Source organism: Ixodes scapularis, unplaced genomic scaffold (genome assembly GCF_016920785.2).
Source record: "Ixodes scapularis isolate PalLabHiFi unplaced genomic scaffold, ASM1692078v2 PGA_scaffold0__279_contigs__length_252992795, whole genome shotgun sequence".
Taxonomy (NCBI): Eukaryota; Metazoa; Arthropoda; class Arachnida; order Ixodida; family Ixodidae; genus Ixodes; species Ixodes scapularis.
The window spans coordinates 172,174,292-172,193,563 of record NW_024609835.1 but is presented as its reverse complement, the minus strand read 5'-3'; the positions used below and the strand labels follow the sequence as shown (position 1 = coordinate 172,193,563).

The following is a 19,272-nucleotide window of genomic DNA, read 5'->3' as shown; positions in this document are numbered from 1 at the left end:
GGCGTCTGAAATCAGTGCTACCAGTGCTGCGCTGTGCCGCCATGATCTTCCCAAAGGCTGCACGTTGCACGTGCCTCGTGCATCGACGCACCTTGCGCTACATATAGTTATTACAGAAAAACGCTAGAGGCTCAGCTGGCACTAATGCCTATGGGACTTCCGGTTGCAAATTGAAGCAGACAGCATGCAGTCTACTTTTCCAGTCCTCCTGTGTATCCCTATGTAAAAACGCCCGTGAATTTTGTCTCGTCGCCGGAAAATAACATAAATAACTTTTGTTATTTCGGTTGTACCGGGTAGTATATACCTTTATTAATATTGTGAAAGTGTAATTGCTTTAGTTACAGCATTTTTTCTTTACCACTGAACGATGCTAAACTTCGCTATATTTCAGGTCCAAACCCCTGTTTCATGGCAGGTATGTAGAAACGAGCGACGATTCTAAGCAAAATAACGATCGAAGGAATGTAGAGTGTGTTCAAAGTTCGCCAGCATTCCGTTGGTGCTTATATATTACTAATATGCCTGTCCTCTCACTATATGAAAAGGACTCCGTCGTGCATCTTTACGAGTGGTTAAAAAAACGTTCGAAACGTAAAGAATAAAGTACGTGGGCTACGAAATGTGTGTTTTCTTATTATTTCCTATGTTGGGCAGTTTTTATCGCGCACCTGTCCTCTGGCTTCCCCCTATTTACAAAGATTTGGAGCGTACGGGTGATGATTTGAACACGGAACAAGCATCTCCGCCTATATTCATGAGCAGAAAGATTAAAGCAGTACTTATTTATTGCAAATCGGACTATATTACGTGACTTTCAACTTATTTTGATCGTCTGCAAGCACAAGGAGTTGCTTGCCCAGTGTTACTGCGTAGTTTCTCTTGGTTTTCCACATGTCGTCCGTTCGTTTGGCACGTATATCCCCCATGCTGGAAAGCGCCGACGCCGTGTTCCCACTAACAGTGTCCGACAGTGCACATAAATACACGTACGAAGCGGTTTTAACACCGTTTTTAATACCGCGAATTTCAAATAAAAATGATGTAACTCACCAATTATTTCGTCTCCGTGACTGAGAAATGTTCAATGTGCCTAATACGTACAAATTATTCGTGATATTTGCTCTTATAATCGAGCGCAGAGAGAAAATGCACTCGCTTTTTCCCATAGAAATGCATTACCGGAAGTCAATTTCTGACTGCTTGCTGTCTGCTTCAAAATGCAACAGCACACTAGCGCCAGCTGAGCCTCTAGCGTTTATTCTAATAACTATGTTTTCAGAATACCTGGGTTCCGCAGCGCTAGCATTCGCTCCACGTGCTCCGAGCGGTAATGCGCTGACGCACTTGGTCACTGATCCCCCTCTCACTGGTACTCCGGTGCATGGAATAAGCATAATACTCCCCTCGTCCAAGCAAGCATTTGTTCGCAATGTTGACGTAGGCACAGGCATTTGCCGGCTCCGAGGTGAAGCTCACCGGAGGTGATTTTGCATAGGTATGGCAGGGACGTCTTGCAGGGCTGGACACTCCACTGGCCGGTGGCCATGTCTTGGGCGACGCAGCGTCGCTCGCCTCGCTCGGCAGCTCCGGGCTGCAGTGGCGCCCAGTTGGTGTGGTGCACGGGCCAACCGTCGGACCAGGTGAACCGGCCACTTCCCTGCCAGTGAAAGCACGTGTGATCAAGTGAAGTGATCGTGCCTACGACACACGTCGCTAAGGACCTTGTCGCAATGAACACGCAAAAAAATGGAAAAAAAAACGTACTCTTTTGTTTGTAACAAATGCAATTGAACAATATACGAACGATATGTTTCTCACGTGTTCACGTAAACCTAAAGGAATAGAAACGACCCCCCATTCTACCCCTCCGAACCCGAGACCATATATTGTAGGGTGATAAAATTCATCCTTGTTATTAACTGGGCTAATGAAACAAAAAAAAAGACGGTGATTTGCGAGTGCGTTGCGGGACAATATACATTTATAAACATTGTGGCTTAGAGCGACTATAGATGGCTCGCATATATGAATCAATCAATCAATCAATCAATCATTTTCTTTTTCATTCGCCAGGAAAGATGGTAGCTGGGGCGAAAAGCTGCAACACCTGCAGCTTTTTGGGATACCGTCGCATCATGCTGGTGGTGATTAATTTTTACTTGTTCTTGCCGAGAAAAACTAATTTGATCTTGCGAAATGTGTAGGCTCGAGAAGATACGCGCTCAGCAGCAAGGCCACCACAACGGTCGCGGATGTGACACCAATGCAAGCCATGTATAGAAAGAACAACTTGAGAAATGCCGGAAGTAGCTCTTTATATTCACACCTCGCCCCTCCTCGCGTTTTTTTAGGTTGTCAGTGACTATCGACAAACATGCATACTGAGAGCGAACCAATACACAACACGCAGAAAACTCGGGCCATCACACAAAGAAAAGAAGAAAAAAACATTTTTTTATCCGGAAGTTGGAAGCAGCGCTGTTGCAATGAGCTCGCCGCGAAAGTCCGAAACGTCCTTCTACGTGTTACAACGAAGATACTATCCGTTAGCAAAAACCTCTTTGTTTTATGCCTTGTCATTCGTTAAACTCCCCTGTCTCTGTGACCGAGGCAACTTGCATAAATTTGTAAAGTGTAATTTTTTTTTTTTTTTGCTTTGTTACTTTTATATACAGTTCAAGCGTTTTGCAGCGTTATACCACTCGCGCTTGTGCGCTCAGTAGCACTGCGGAAATCGTCTGATGCCTGAAGTTTTGGCCGCACACGAGACAAACCAAGTAATCTGTGCGCACAGCCATCAAACCGCAACTATATGTCGTTTTTAAAGAGGGTGCCCGATATATTTCCTGACCCATACGACCGCTTACGACCATTTACGTAGGGAGTCACGGGGACTGAGATTCGTGCTTCAAATGAAGCGTGGCGACCGGATCAAGGAGCAGCATTGCACATGACGCACGAAACACGAAGTGTACCGGTGACTCCACTCGTAACGTAAGAAATCGTAAGCAAACGCCTCTGTGTGAACCTAAGGTCAGTTTATGTGAACCTACCTTAAATAACTTTAAAACTATTTTTTTTTTTTTTGCGGGGGGGGGGGGGGGGGGGAGCATTAGACGGTAACATTATAACGAAGAACCACAATAGGGACTTTTAGCAAACCATTACCGTGTTCCGCGCACCGCACTACCGGAGCCTTTGAAGCATGCCTTTAAGCGCGCGCCCCGCGGTCACGCTATCAGTTCGGGCGCGCGCTAAAAAAAAAATGCTTCAAAGGCCAAAAAGTGTGTTACGCGGAACACGAAAACGATTTCATAAAAATCTCTAACATCTGACAAAGTACGGAACCGCCAGTGGCGCTGCTAAGTACCTTGGCGTCTTGCAAACCAATCCAGACCAGGCCTCCCCTGAACTCGAACCTGACGCTGAAGAAGGACTCCTGGTAGATGTCTCGTACAGAGGCCAAGTGCCCGCCGCTGGACGCACAGTGTGCTTCTGCGGTGTCCCAGTCCTCGTAGGAGCCCATGTGAAAGCACGAAGTGCCGTACGGGAAGGAGCCCGGGTGGGCAAGCCTGCACGAGGGGTCTTCAACAGGCTTGGGAATGGGTACTGTTGGGTCTGTGGAGAGAAGAGAAAAAAAAAAAAACGATTCCTTATTGGCGCTAAAAATTATCGTGCTGGCAGCAAGTCGGCTTCACTCCTTGTCTCCTAAAATAAGAACGCGCCAGAATCAAGAAATAGGCTAAGCTTCGGTGTAGTAACACTTCAGCCATTTGCATTTTACGGCTTTTCCCTTCCCATCAATTGATCACATTTTTACTGGATCTAGCCAGCCGTCTCCCCTACGACTAAGCGCCATCTTGGAGTTTAAAATGATGGTTGCAGCTATGAGAATCTTTATTTGACATTGCAGGAAACAGTTCTCTGACCTCAAGAACAATAGGCTACTTCCAAAATTCTCTGAACGCAACACTGCGCGCATTGCATTTCGGAACCAATTCGACCATGGAGAGGAGTGGCATGGTTTTGGTTGCCATTGTTCCGTCGACGAAGTAATGCGTATCAGCACTGCGTGTAAATGAAGTCAGCGCTCGCTTGCATCGCACCCATTCATCTTCAGAAAAGCCCCCGATGAAAGTCACTTGAAACACAGATCTTCAGCTGCCGTAGGGACATGCCTAGACTTGGCGAGGAGCAGGCGCACGGCTTGTCGCGTCGTCTACCTCTTCGGCGGCCTGGCTGCCACTGTAGGGTGAAGCATGATTCTCCCGCTTCACGTACGTATCGTTGAAGAAGTGTAGTACGATGAGGAGACGATAGACGAGAACGTGTTCCCGAATTTTATTTGTATTGGTAGGCGAAACCTTAGCAATATAAAATTAAGGAAAGTAACATATTCGGATGTTTGCATGGAACTTAAAATGCTATCGCATTTAAAACTCCCTGTTGTGGGGATTCCTCTGGTCTCCCTTCCCCGATGGCTGCGAGAACGGCCGCGGGTCGGAACGCTCGGCCGCCTTCGCCGTGAGCTCCGACCTATTCGTGAGGCGGTGGGCCGCCTGGCTTGGGGGCCCTCCTCTCACTCTTTCCCGGGGGGACCTCTTTCCGTCCCTCCCGCTCGGATGCGAATCACTGCCGACAGGCGAGGAGGTTTGGCCTCTTGTTTTCCCGCTTTCGGGAAAGGGACTCGTCCGGGTGACCGCGAAAGTGATAGGACGTGTGTCGGCGACATCTCCGATGCTTCCCCGGTCTCGGCTCTCCGGAACCCCGCGTCTGGCCAGGTAAGAACCTTTTCTTACTTTGCCGGCGCGGGGGGCATTTTGAATGGGGACATTGCAGTTCGTTTTAAGAGTGCTCTAATAAATGCTCTTGGACTCTGTCCTTACTCTGGTACGTGTGTCTTCTCTTCCGCTATATTCGAGAGAGTGAGACAAGGTAGACGATCATTGGCACCGACGGAGGTAATCTATCGAACCGACCCGCGGTAATGTAGCCCTAAATGTTCGTCTATATTGCCGCGGAGATGTGGGGACTGCGGGCTACTAGGTTTGTCGTCTCCTTTGAGATATCGCCGCTGTTGAGACAACCCTTTAGTTCCTCTATCGGTACCTGTGTTAGTTGGTAGCTAGCAAATCCCACACTGTAGAAGTCCTCATGGGACGTCATAACCACAAGAGTGCAGCTTTTCCACCGACTGCGAGGTATCTAAAGATCCCAAAGTGGATTGGGATGGTGTGTTTATTACATGGCCACTGCGCGGTGCAATTAGGGCGAATACGACATAGGCGCTGTTTCTCATAGTACTCAGACACGTCCCTAACAAGTATACTGTTTTACAACTTAAATCATTGACCCCAATAAGTTCTTATCATTATTTAAGAAGTTTTGATAACATTTTCTGAGTCCGGAGTATGCAGAGGACGCACAAGAATTCGCCGTCTCTTACCGTATTTCAACATGCCCAAAACTAAACTAAATATATAAAAAGAGGCTATCATTTCGTCTTAATGGCTAAATGTGTAGCGATATGTATGTACCCTAATATCACCGAGTAGTTATTCCTGTAATAAAGCACCGACTCATCTCACTATTCACCGAAACTGCACATTTGTCAAAGAATGTATGGACCACGAGAACCATGCACTGAAAGGAACTTCAAGGTTTCCCAAGCTTGACACACTGCCCATAAGCTTGCTGAAGCGTGCTCGCATTCCGCACGAAGAAAGTGGCAAAATGGTGCGGACTTCCCTTCTTAACAACCCCATGATCCATCAAGAGAGCGTAAGATTCATCAATAGACCGGTTAGCCAATATATCGAGCGTGCCCTACAAATGCAAACGTCAAATAGTGTGACGTATTATCAATCACTTCCTATTGTATCGCACTTCGATAAATCACTCTCTATTGTATCCCATTGTATCGCACTAAATGGCAATTCTAGAGCATCTGAATTAAATGGATTTGTCGTTGTTGCAATGAATGTCAGATATATATATATATATATATATGACATTAATTGCAACAGCGACTGGGAAAAAAAAACCTTTGGTGAAAACAGCAACAACGGACGATTTAATCTTCGGTGTTTCGGCGGGAGTCCGGCCGAAGTCAGGAAGTCTTCCTGACGAAGGCCGGACTCCGGCCGAAACGTCGTAAAATGGGAAAAGAGTACGATTCTGTAGGTAGGGATTAGGCTTGTTATGCATTTCGGTTGCGTAGAGTACAGGCTGTTTCCTTATTGCGGTTTGTGTTTAATGCACTTTTTGCGCCGTTCCTGTTACATCATGACGCTACATATTATGCAGTTCACATGCATGCATCGCGACAACACTGTTTCTGTTGCCACCTTTAACCGTGAAGATAACTTTCTCGTTCTTTGTATGGACGCTGTGTCGTCTTCACTCATCAAGGTAGCTGTGACGTTGAGCCACGGGTGTGTACACAAGATATGTTTGCTCGGAGGAATTTTTTTCAGTAAACCTTTTAGTTGCAAGTTATCACTCGTCCTGTGTTCCGCTCCTGTGTCCCGTATTTTTTTTTTTTTTTCGCTGCTCTTTTACGATGTCTGTTAACGATCTGCTTGCCCGTATATTCACTATTTTAAGCTTAAAAAGAAATTTTTTCGCTTTTATAAAATGCAACTTTTTTCAAACTTTGCAAGTCTGTAGTTACAATTATACAGCCGTAGTGTGTACATTTCTGGATACAAGACCTTCTGATTTTCGATTTTAAAAGTGAGCATTTTGCATAATATTAAATACTGCGACAAGATAAAACTCAAAAATTAGTTCGTCGCTTTTAAAAAAAATATATATATATATATTTTTTTTTTTTTTTTTACTTTGCTCGATCGTTTGATATGTGGACTCTAGACTATCCATAACCGTTGAGTGCATATTTTTAGACCAACTACCTTTATGAGTTTTAGTTTTTCAACTCTGACAATTTTGCTATATGTTCGATATTGTCCATATATTTCAGGAAACATAATCACAAAATATTTGTGGAAATGATTCAATTATTATATTATTTCTCTTACTACTAACACACATAAGTTTTATATCTTTATATGGTAGCATGGTCTTGAAAATTAAAGGTGAATACCGTTTTTTGACATTTTTAACGCAACTTCACCCTCAAAAGCATTTGAAAATACTTTATAAGACCTATTGCAAAGCTTAAAAGTATATATTTAATTAGATTACCAATGACGCACACAAATAGTTTAGACCGAATGCGTGAGGGTCGAATTTAGGCCTAGATCGTTTAGCGTGGAAAAACCCCATAAAACCCTCCAGAATTACGCTCCCTTACGGTCGTTCTAAAAATATTGCTAAATGGCGTGTGCAACAGACACCAAGAAGCTGGCAAGTCTATACCTGATATAATACTAACTTCCCAAAGACTGTATAAGTACAATGAATGGGCTTGTCATTGTTCTCGTGTGCTTTGCGCACGCCCCTTTGCAGTATTTTCAAATCAACCGTAAAAAAACGTATTTTTTTTAAAGGTGCCTATAGTCACATGAAGTTAAGATTGCGCCAGAATCCCCTTCCGGACCCTCATTACCACCAGCCACTGCTCCTCCGCGATTCGCCAATACTACGCTAACGAGGCGCACGTCGTGCTGATGTCACTTAACTCGACATGGCAACTGCCTTTGTTGGTTGATGCGCGAAGCAATTCGATGCCGTTACTGGTGTGTGGTGGTGTTTATTCGACGCATTCTTAAATAGCGTTTCACTGAAGCCACTGTAACGCTTTCTTGCGCCCCAAGACCTGTTCACACATATTGCGCAGCGCCGATGCGACGCTGATGCTGTGCCGAAAAACGGTGCCCATGGTTGTCTGACTATCAGCGATGCATCTATGCTGCATCGCCGCTCGCCACTGTGCAATTACGTCCAAGTCCCGTGAATGTCAGAGCTGCATTCGCGCCGTTTTCCAGGACCGATTCGGCGCTGCGCTGTGTGTGTGAAAAGGCCTCCGTCCTTACAATACTGGAAATTGCAGCGGGATATTAGCGTGGTGCCATAAATTGCAAGTGCTCTCTCTCTCGAGGACCCAGTCCAACCAGGCTTTGAGCATCATGGTTTTCGTCTGACGTTTCAACTAAGATTCCGCGTTTTATGGGACTAGTTTTCTTGAAATTCGGTGGTTGATTTTTTCATTCTTTATTTCCCCCGTAGATTTGGTGTCCAATAAAATATCGGTGCTTGTCGGTGCAGAAAACGGGACTGGGATTTTCCAAACTCGATAGGGAAGTCTAAACGGTGGTTTAAAAAGCGCAAATTTTTATTCTTATTTGTATTTCTATTTACATCAGTGTGGTCTATAGGGAAGAAACGCGTTAGCCGAATACTTAGAAAACGACGCTGTGTACCGATAACAAAATTAAACAAGATGTGTTCTTTCGAAGCAAGAAGAAGCGTCGCAAAATGTTCACTGGGGGTTGTGTTCCCAATCAACATAAAATAAAGCGCTAGAAAGAGAGAGAGAATAAACCTTACTCAAAGCGCTAGTCAAAAGATTTCTTCCCGCGAAGCTTGGAATATTTTTGTTCTTTATTATTGTGAAAACCCTATGGAAATCTTATATCTGGGCTTATCTGGCCATATCAAACATTATATAATTATATACGGCCTATTTAAAGCCTTATCTGGCGTATATACAGACTTATCCGGCGTATATACAGCCATATATGGCGTATATACAGACTTGTCTGGCGTATATACATACTTATCTCCCGTACGAAAATGTCAGATATGGCCCTGATATATTTTATATACGTTCAGATATGATAATATAAGCAGTCAAATAGGGCTGTATTTCGCCAGATATGGGAGCTAATACGGCCGTATTTCGACATATAGGTGGGCAAATGCTGCCAGATCGGGCCGTATAAGTGCGTAAATACGTCCATATATCACCATATACGCGTGCAAATATAGCGCCCCTGATAATGATATATGGGCCCGTTTTAGTCGTGCAAGCAACAAGTTATATGTACTCGCTAAGACACTAGTTGATTGATCTATATTGCATGAGTCTCATGTAATTGGTTAACTATTGTCAACATCCTGAAAGTGAAGTTATTCCAGGTATTGGGACCGATTAATCAATTGCGCAATTTGAAGATTAAAAGACAAATGAAATTTGGTTGTATGTTTGATGTGTGACAATATGAGGAAGTGCGATCGGAGCGCGAGTTAATCAAATAATGGATTTTAGTCGCAGCTCTTAGGCACCCGTTTCCGAGTTAAGCGGTGTTGGCGTCGAAATCGGTGTAACCGCCCCGATAAATTTAGCAAGAAATTGAGTTGGTACGTATGTCACGTGACGTCAATTTTCCCGCGAAATCTGGCAGTGAAACTAATTTTTTTTTTCATGTTTCCCCGCTAAATTGAGCGGGTAAGCACGAACCGTTAGCTTACTCAAGATGCAAGACGCTACTTCGCTGTCCCGAATCCTTTTCCCTTCGAACGGAAGCCGTTGCGCCCGGAGTACAATACGCAGCTCTTTCAAAACCGTTCGTGCAGCATCGCATCCGTTCGTTTGCGAGCGACGGCGATTCATCGTGTGTTGAAAGTCGGAAGATGTGCTGTCCGTGGTGTCTTTTATCTAAAACTCGTTCGTAAAAAAATCTGAAACAGTGTACACGTGATTTTAAATTTATTGGTAGAAATACATACATACATATATATATATATATATATATATATATATATATATATATATATATATATATTTATCTATTTATTTGTCGACATCATGCACAAAAAAATAGTCGCGTTAATTTTTTCATTTAAATTTATAATGTGGTTTATACAGCGTAAAACATAGTATCTTGAAACTTGCATCGTTTTGAGTTCAAAAGCTAGACTTCATAGAGCTGTATGTTCACTCGGTATTGACAGCAGGCTAGACGCTACGCGTGTTTTAGGCAAATCGTGTCTCCGGTTAGGGTCACGTGACTACAGTCTAGAATCTGGTGACAACGCAGGACATCGCACCTGCCTGGCGCCCAAGGCCACACATAGCATTCACAGCACTGTCAACCTTCGTTACAAGTGACACATTTCCTGGTTGTGGCCCCAAAAGATAAGCCTTTTGTTCGTGAAACCCCGTTTTGGCCGCTCCTTCGATCCTTTTCTCTCTCCCTAAGCTGAAAGCGTTGTAAATGGTGAGTGGTCACGTGGTTTGACGGATGACGCGTTAGCCGTTGCCGATCTCGGAATGCGTTTAGCCGGACCTAGTTTGGCGTGTGAATTCTCCCTCTGTGGCAGACGCGTATGTCTGCTTCTGCAAGCGATTTCTTCAAAGAAGCCCAAGAATTTTTTGTGATGTGTTTAGTGTTCGGTTCTACAAACGACAGATTGTGTTACATCGTGTTGAATCTTCACGGGCACCTTCTCGTTTCTGTGTTCGAGTGGTGGTTTTGCCGTGGCCGTGCCGACATCTCCCTCGTACAACACCTTTCAAGTCGCGTCTCGTCAACGTAAGTGCGCTGCAACCTACTTCGTGACAATTGATCGTTTTTCCTAAATGTATTCTTGCAAACTACCTCTAGATTTAGGCCGTGTCTATCTCCTGGCAGCCTGGAGAATCATTGTGCAGAATGTTTCGGCATTGGTGCGATTGCGCTGCAAGCAGAAAGTTTCGACATGCCGCCAACGAAGTTTTGACGTGTCGCCAAAAAACAACAGCAGCACAGACTCTTAATTACGCGTTCCAAAATTTGACGAGCGGCTTTACGAGTCGCTTGTAGAAAGATTGTTACGATTTTGCGAAATACTGGTAAACAATGCTAGGTCATCCGCGGGCGTATCCCTCTCCGCCCGCTTGTACTTTCTCTAACTTGACGGACACTGTCTTGCGGTTCATGCTGACGAAACGATCGTCGGGATACCGGGTAATTGCTACAGCCGAGCGCGGCACAGTTTACCATTGCTCCCTCTGTGGAGGGTCGAAGAGTCAACTATCAGCACGGTGGATACCGTTTTTTTTTTTGTTTTTTTTTTTATTCTTGCAGATTTTTTTTAAAAGAAGCCGTGAACGCTAGACTTATGCGGTTTGTGCGAGAGTGATACGCCCAGGGGGACGTTATGTAGTTTGCTAATTGTTACGATAAGTCGGCTAATTAAATAAAATTCATTAATTAAGTTTTAATTCGTGAAAATAGACATATGGGTCCAATTAGAAACTTGCTGAGCGTCGTCCAAAACCCCTAAACCAGTAATTTTTAGAAAGACTGAGCGCGTGTGAAGCGCGGTAGTGCGCTGAAGTTACCACTTGTGGACCAGGTACAAGGCTGGGGCTAGATAAGAGACAGAAAAATTGCGCGGGCGCCTTACCGAAACCGCTAGCCTTGTACCTGCTCCACGAGTGGTGGCTTTAGTGCGCTTCTCACGCGCTGAAAGACTTTCCGAAAATGACTGATTTAGGGATTTTGGACGACACCCCGCTAGCTGCTTATTGGAACCGTATGTCTATTTTCACTAATTCAAAAGTTCATTAGTGAATTTTAATTAATTAGGCGAGTAATCGCAAAGCTTAGCGCCCACGTAATGTCCCCCTGGGCGTATAACTCACTTGCAGAAACCGCATAAGTGTGGCTTTCATGACTTTTTTTAAGAACAAATCTGCAAGAATAAAAAAAAAAGCACCCTGATATGGGAGGCAGATATACCCCTATTTGGCAGACCCAGATATGGATGTATAAAAAATTGGGCAGATCTGGTCATATAGGGCTTATATAAACTGATGTGCTTGATATGGCCAGATCTGCCCAATTTTTTATATATCCATATTTGTTTTTTTTTTTTTTATATAAGTCCAGATCTGCCATTTTCGTAAGGGCTGGCAAACATACAGCCTGATATGGCGTATATACAGACTTATCTGGCGTATATAAATACTTATCTGGCGGCCGGTTTCCAATATATTAAAAAGTTTAAAAAAATTCTTTGTTAGCAAACTCTGAATGACTCATTGTTCCGGAGCTAAATATTAGCACAAATAAACCCAAACTTCAGCTTTGACAAGCTTAAAGGGCAACTCCGCTTCATTTTCGATGCTGAAAAAACAACGCAGTTCTCTTTAGTATTACCTAGAAAGACTACACGTCAAGTTTTACGACGTAATTAAGCCTAAAAGTTTGTTAAACTGGTAAACAAAGTTTGAGATGCCTCAAGTCTCCGAAATCTGCTAATTCTAGCGGCCGATGTGCGGCGCAGAGAACAGCGCAGTCAATACCGCGTGTTGGCGCAGCCAACACTGCGCCACACGTCATAGTCTGGGACCGCTTTTTTTCTTGTTTTTTACTTTATTAAGGCGCAGCCTACAGGCAGCGCCAGCAGCGTGCATACCGATGTCCACGTGATCCAAAACGCGCATGCGCTGATGAGTGTCTGAGCGAGCGCTCCGCGCTCGTCGTCGGGAAGACCGAACCTGCTGCGTCTCGGAACGACGTTTTGTGCTGCGATGCCTGGCATATTACGAGTGGTTTACTTAACTTCAACTACTAATGGTTCCAAAACATATCTCTAAAACAACTTGCCTTTTTCTGCGTCAAAACACTCTGCGGCCGCGGTAGTGCACACGTCGTTGGATAGCAGAGACCGTGGAGCAGACGACACGGCGCGACGACGCTTGCTCCGCCGATCCGTCCGTCCGCGCGGTCGGCGAGGTCGTGCGGTGACGTTCGTACCACGTGGGTTGTCCCAGACTATGACGACGCGGGGCCAATGTTGCCAGGCGCGGGCGCAGTTTCGGTTTCGGTTCGTGATCAGGAGTAAAGAAGGATTACGAGAATTATATTTCCTTTTTTGAGAAACAAACGACGTCGAGCCGTTTATTAGTATACCTTAGTGTATAATCACCAAAAACCCCGAAATTCCTGGAATTGAGCGGAGTTGTCCTTTAAGTTTGAGATTGTTTGTGCTAGTTTTCACGAGGATTTCAATGTAGCTTAATTATTTCAAAGTGTTAACATTACGCCCGAATAGACAAATTGCTAAATCCCCCAAGCGCGTCGGCCCGTACTCCAGGAATTATGGGACGGTGTTTCTTCAGCTGCCTAGTGATCGAAAATTTCGAGCAATTCAATGGTTACACAGATTTGAGTGTAATTCGGAGTCACCGTGCCGTACAGAACCCAAATACCTGCCATACCACTTTTAAAATGTCCCGCCAATGTCAGTACTGTGCATTCCGTCCAACCATCAACCTGGATGAGCTGCATTATTATCATTCTCGTACAGCTTCAAAGACGCTGATATTAAGTTAGAAACTCTAAAAATGTCAAAAAGCTCCGCTGAACCCGAGCTAAATTCCGGTTTTGGTTGTTGTGATTTCTCGGCTTTTGAGTAATTCCTGCTAAAACAACAATCACGAGAATGATAATATGATAAGAGATTTCGGCGGCTCAGCCTGGTTGAAGGTTGGACAGAATGCACAGTATCATAAACGCTGCCATTGACGAGAAAACTAAAAAGTGATATGACAGGTACTTGAGCCCTAGGGACGCATGTTCAGGGTGACTACGAATTACACTCGAAACTGTGAATTCATGGAATTGGTCAAAATGGTCAAAACTAGCGATGTGTGACTTGCGGTTTTTTTTCGATCCAGTGCGTTTCCGTGTTTATCGCGGCCCGCGGGGCAGTTTCGTTGGCTGCGACATGGCGTCTTCCACCGTCCCGTCGAAGGCGCAGTGTTATTTCTTCAGCGTTCCCGCCGGCACGGCGGTCGACGATATCATAGGTCTGTTCGATTCGCCTGAACTGGCTGAACTAGTTCAGCAGTGCAGGAACTGGTGCATTCGATTCATCCCAGTTTGGAACGAGTTCAGATCCAGTTTCTCAAAACCTTGCACCGGCTCCGGAGTCAGTTCAGCGTCCGTGCAGAAGCAGACGACAAGAGCAGACGGCGATAGCAGACGACACTCCTCGTCCGTCTCTGCTCGCGGTGCCATTTTTCGCAGCTCTTGCTGAAATGTCTGCGATTTTTAACAATAACGCCGATACGGACGTTGCATTTTCTCTCATTTATGATAAGAACGTACCCACGGTGGACGCTGAATTGAGATCCTAAGCAAGAGTAGGAATTCGATTGATTATGATATTCTGAAAGCGTTTTAGGCACCTGCTCGTGTAGGTTTGGTTCTTTGTGGTAAGTGTTGAAATACTGGCTCACGTAAATTGTTTCTTTTTTTATGCTATTTGGGGATCCACAGTGTTGATATTCGTCCTTACCAACACGGGAAAGGAATTGCACTCTTGATAGTCCCCGCCTTCAGGTGCTCTTGGATGCATATACTGACGACTCCGCTACATTGCAGAGGTCTGGTATTTAGTACATTGGCCCTCGCATACCCCGTAGCTGAGTATAATACTACATGCTCTGTCCGCTGGTATCTGGACGCCCACTAACGAGCCTGGGAAAAGCGACCCCGAGAATCGGCATTGGCTTGGTAGTTCCATGCAGTTCTTTCTTGAGAATCAGCATAAACGCTTCAGCTTGACGCCAAAGTTACGTTCGATAACTGTCTTGGCCAAAACGCTATCGTCAGGCCTTCGTCTTCGAGGTGACCGCTATCGACCGCGCGCTGCCGCCAGTGATTCCCAACGCAAAACCATCCTGATGCCGCGAACCTATCGTCAAAATGCGAAACTCGAGAGACTTGGAATGAGTCTACTATTGCGAAATGAATATGAAGGACACGAGCGCTTATGGAAACGAGAGGAACTGAACGGCCGTTGAAAATGCAGACAGAAACACACTTCGTGCAGAAAACGTTTTTAGTACACTCGAAAAAAAATATTCACAGAAACGATTCCGTTATTATACCTTAAAACTAAAAAAACACGAACGGTCTCATCAAACCGCGACTAAGTAAATATAGCATACAACTTGGCGTTTAGAAACAAGAGCCAACCGATGCAGACGACACTCTGCGCTTCCGCTCGGAAAGCCGATCACAGCGCCAGTCCTAGCGCGGCGGCTGCACTGGTTCTGCGCCGCCGCTGCACGACTCCTGCACTCCTCTGAACTCGGACAGAACTAGTTCAGAACTTTCTGGCCAAATCGAACAGACCTCATGGACGCGTTTCAAGTAGCCGCCGGCCCGGAGGCTTGCAGTATCTTCAACACCACGGTGGTGAGAAGTTTTTGGCGGCTGTCAGCAGCATGGCTGTGGCCAACCGCCTCGTAGTACGTGGCTGCCTCGTGCTTCGTGACGTCGAGGTCCCCCTCGAACCCGTAGGCGGCCATATCATCCACGTGTCTGTCTATCGTCTTCCCCCATATGTCTGGGAAGGGGCCCTCGTCCAGGCACTCAGCCCGTACGGTAAGGTCAAAGCAATTACTAACGCGACCTTCCGTGACCGGCCCGGCGTCCGGACCGGCACCCGAGTGGTGAAAGTGAAGATGGTTAAACCCGTCCCGAACTTTATTACCGTGCACGGACATCATGTGATGGTGGACTATCGAGGCCTTCGTTGTGTGTGCCGCAGATGCGGGCAAAGAGGACACATCGGTCCCGCCTGCCAGACCCCTTAGTGCGACCGGTGCGGCGTGTTCGGTCATCCCACCGCTGGCTGAACGGCGTCCTGCCTTCGCTGTGGTCATGCGCACGCCACGACCGACTGTACGCAGCGCAAGACCTACGCCGAGGCCGCGGTTCAGCACCGCGACCCTTCGCCCGCTCCCCCGGAGCCCTCCCCCGTTCCTGGTGCCTCTCGTCCGGCAGACCAACCTGAAGACGACACCTTTGGCCCCCCAGTCCTACGGCTGAATCAACCCCTGCCGGTCGACCACCCAGCCCCCTCGTCCCAGGAGGCTCCCGCGACCCCAGTCTGCAAGGCTTCCTTACCCACGGCCGGTGTGCAAGTTGCTCCCGGTGTCGACGACGACTGTCTGAGCTCGGATTCCGACCGCCTCGTCATCGCAGACCAGGCCGACGTCACCCCCGGTCAAGGACACCCGGCCCCTACGCCCACCCTTCCGACGTCGTCGCCCACGTGCGAGTCGTCCACCAACCCGTCGTCCGCTGAAGACGTCAACATGCCCTCTGCTCGTCCCGACGCCAAGCGTGGCCTCCCGACGACAAGCAGCGGCTCGGACGCCACTCACGCTTTGACTGTCCCTAAGAAGCATCGTAGACTGCTTCCAGACAACCCGGACACCCCCGAACATCTGCGAAGCCCTGAACTCCACATGGAGGACTCCGACAGCTCCGACCCGCTGGTATTTTAACCTGTCCGATGGTACTCCGCTTTTTCTACACTTTAATACTGGGACTACACGTTCTGACTCTCAATGTGCAAGGTTTTCGTGGTGCCACTAAGCAGCGCGATGTTATTCATTTTGCCCAATCCCAGAATTGTGACTCGCTTTTTTTTTTTTTTTGCAGGAGTCCAATTTCTTTTCCGCGCAACATGTGATAGAGTTTAAAGCCCGGTTTTCGATCCCTTGCTATTTTTCTCTTGCCTCCTCCACCCCCCCCCCCCCCCCCCCCCCAACCCAAATAACCCTACCCCTCCTGCTTAAGACCTCCTCGGCCAAGGCAGGCGATCCTCCTTTGCATATTAAAGACATGTTTCGCTCACTCTTTTGCCTCGTCAGGCTCCTGTGGCGTGGGCGTTTTAATCTTTCGCAGCTCTCTTTTGCGGGGCGCTTTTTTCGTCTGCGACCCAGACGGTCGCGTACTGGTTTATCAATTTTTTGTTGGTAACGCCAAATTCCGTGCGATAAGCGTTTACACTCTCAAAAAAAAAGGGTGTATCGTTACTCTCTTTGTCCCATATAATACACCCCAAAACTTCATTTCGACGTACAGCGCCCTACAATCGAACAGACGGCCCAAAATTTTACGAGGGGCTTGACAGCCGTGTGGTACAACCTATTAAAATAGCTAATGTACGCTTTACTAGCTACAAAAAAAAAATAATAATCGAGATTTTCCTGGCCCTACTGTAAAAACTCGTTGCTTTCTTTGTGTGGTCTTTGATACGTATTTTAGCAATTTAAAAAGTTATATCGCACCGTTATCAAGCCCCTCGTAAACTTTTGGGCCGTCTGTAGGACTATAGGGCGCTGTACGTCGAAATAAAGTTTTGGGGTGTATTATATGGAACAAAGGGTGTAACAATACACCCTTTTTTCTTGAGAATGTATGCGCCCACGCGTCCTTCGGCGTCTCACCCCTTTTTCAAGAGCGTTTTGCAGTATGTGCCTCCGGACGGGTTTTTCTTTTTTTGTGGCGAATTCAATTGCGTTCTTGATTCTAACCGCGATGTTCGCGGCCCTGGCCGTGGGCGTGGCATCTGGAACGCTCGTGAGTTGGCCCGGCTGCTCGGAATCTACAACCTCCGCGACGCTTGGCTCGAACTGTACGGCGCTTTGTACGTACCCACGTGGTCGCGCGGCTCCTAGTCCAGCCACCTCGATCGGGTGTATCTCCCTCCCAGTCTCGTGCCGCGCCTCCTTCGTTGCGCTGTTCTTTGTTTTCCCGCCGCTGCCGGATACGTTTCCGACCACCGCCCGGTGTCTGTCGTTTTGGACCTCTCGAGCTTTGCGCATCCTCGCGGTGACACCCAGCGCTTAGACACCACGCTGTTGCGAGACGAGCAGGCCCTTTCCAGCCTGCGCCAGTCGATTCGCATGTCGCTGTCGGTTGCTCCGCTGTCTCCCGCCCGCTGGGAGGTCATCAAGTCCGACTGCCGGTTTTACGCGACGACAGCGGGGAATTTGCTTCGACGCCGCGTTACTGAGGCCCTCAATGAAACGATCCGCCGCATCCGTATCGTGCAGCGTGGCGAGACGCGCACCTACTTGATGTCGGAGTGCTTGCCGCTTCTTCGCGACCGCTACCAGCGTCTGCTTCACTCGTCGTTTCGACCCACCGTCGCGCAGAAACTGCGGGGTCAGCCCGTGGACGACCCCGAAGCGCTTCAGTGCCTTCGCGCCTCTCGTACCGGGAGAGATGAACCCTCGTGCGTTCCGAATGTCCGCCTCGCAAGTGGTGGCCTTTCGGCCGACCCCCGCGACAGTGCAGTGTTCTACGAGTTCTTCTCGTCCCTTTTTCGTACGGACCCTGCGGTGTCCGCTTTGAACCTTGCCGAGCGAGTTCGCCTATTTTGTGGTGACCTCCCGGCTTGCCCCGACTTTGAGGGTCCTTCTCTTGTACGCCCCACCACACACGACAAACTTTTTGACCTTCTCCGTGTGATGAAGGTTGGGTCTGCCCCCGGGCCCGACGGTTTGCCTGCCAAATTTTACGTGGCCTTTTGGGACGTCCTCGCGGACCCTCTAGTCGACCTTGTCAACCAGTTCCTGGAGACTGGGGAGGTCCCTCCTTCCTTTCGACACGGTCGGGTCGTCCTCCTTCCCAAAGATGGTTCCCCGTCTGACCCCGCGGCATGGCGGCCTATCACACTCCTTAACGTTCACTACAAGCTTGTGGTGTCCATGTTTGTTTCACGTCTCGGACCGCTCAGCCCACGTGGTGAGCCCGGCTCAGACGAGTTCTGTGCCCGGGAAGAACATCTCCTCCCTGTCTCTTACCCGCGACCTATTTGCGCACTTCACCAACTTGTCAGGAGCCTTCGTCTCATTAGACCAGGCGAAGGCTTTCGACCGCGTCGAGCACCAGTTCTTGTTCGAGGACTTGGGCGCCTTCGGCCTACCTGAGAGGTTCGTCGCGCTCGGTACGGTCACTGTACAGTGGCTTGACGAGCCGTCTCCTTGTCAATGGATGGCCTTGCTCCATTTCCCGTCACTCGGGGAGTACGGCAGGGTTGCCCTTTATCCCCCTTGCACTACGTTTTGAGCCTCGATCCTCTCTTAAGACATTTGGCGTCATGCTCGGACATACGAGGCTTCCCGTTGCCCGGTCTAGACTGCGTTACCGTCAGTGCCTACGCTGACGACATCGGTTTGTTCATTCGGGACTTGGGGAGCCTTGAAGCTGCTATGCGACTTTTTTCTGAGTATGGCGTCCTGTCGGGCGCACAGTTAAACCGCTCAAGGTGCAAGGCACTTCTGCTCCGTGGTGCCTCCCCTCCAACCTTGCCGGTGGATATTCAGGTCGTCACCGAGCTCCGCATTCTTGGCTTATTCTTCGACTATCGTGGCGTGGCGTCCCGCACCTGGGAGGTTGCATTCAGTAGCCTCTAACGGCAGGTCTCTGCTGCCGAAGCTTTCACGTTGTCTCTTCGAGACCGTGCTTACCTTGTTAAGGCCGTTTTCTGCGGCCCTCTCTTTTT

General features: G+C 47.6%; 1 protein-coding gene across 1 annotated transcript in view; it reads right to left on the bottom strand.

The window, feature by feature from the left end:
• Positions 1 to 19,272, bottom strand: part of LOC120847345 (macrophage mannose receptor 1-like) — a 138,503-nt gene that overhangs the window by 72,634 nt on the left and 46,597 nt on the right. The window contains exons 6-7 of the mRNA XM_040504049.2: positions 3,374 to 3,621; positions 1,480 to 1,660 (exon numbers count right to left, since the gene is read on the bottom strand). Coding sequence (XP_040359983.2) covers positions 1,480 to 1,660; positions 3,374 to 3,621 — 429 coding nt within the window. The remainder of the gene's footprint in view (positions 1 to 1,479; positions 1,661 to 3,373; positions 3,622 to 19,272) is intronic.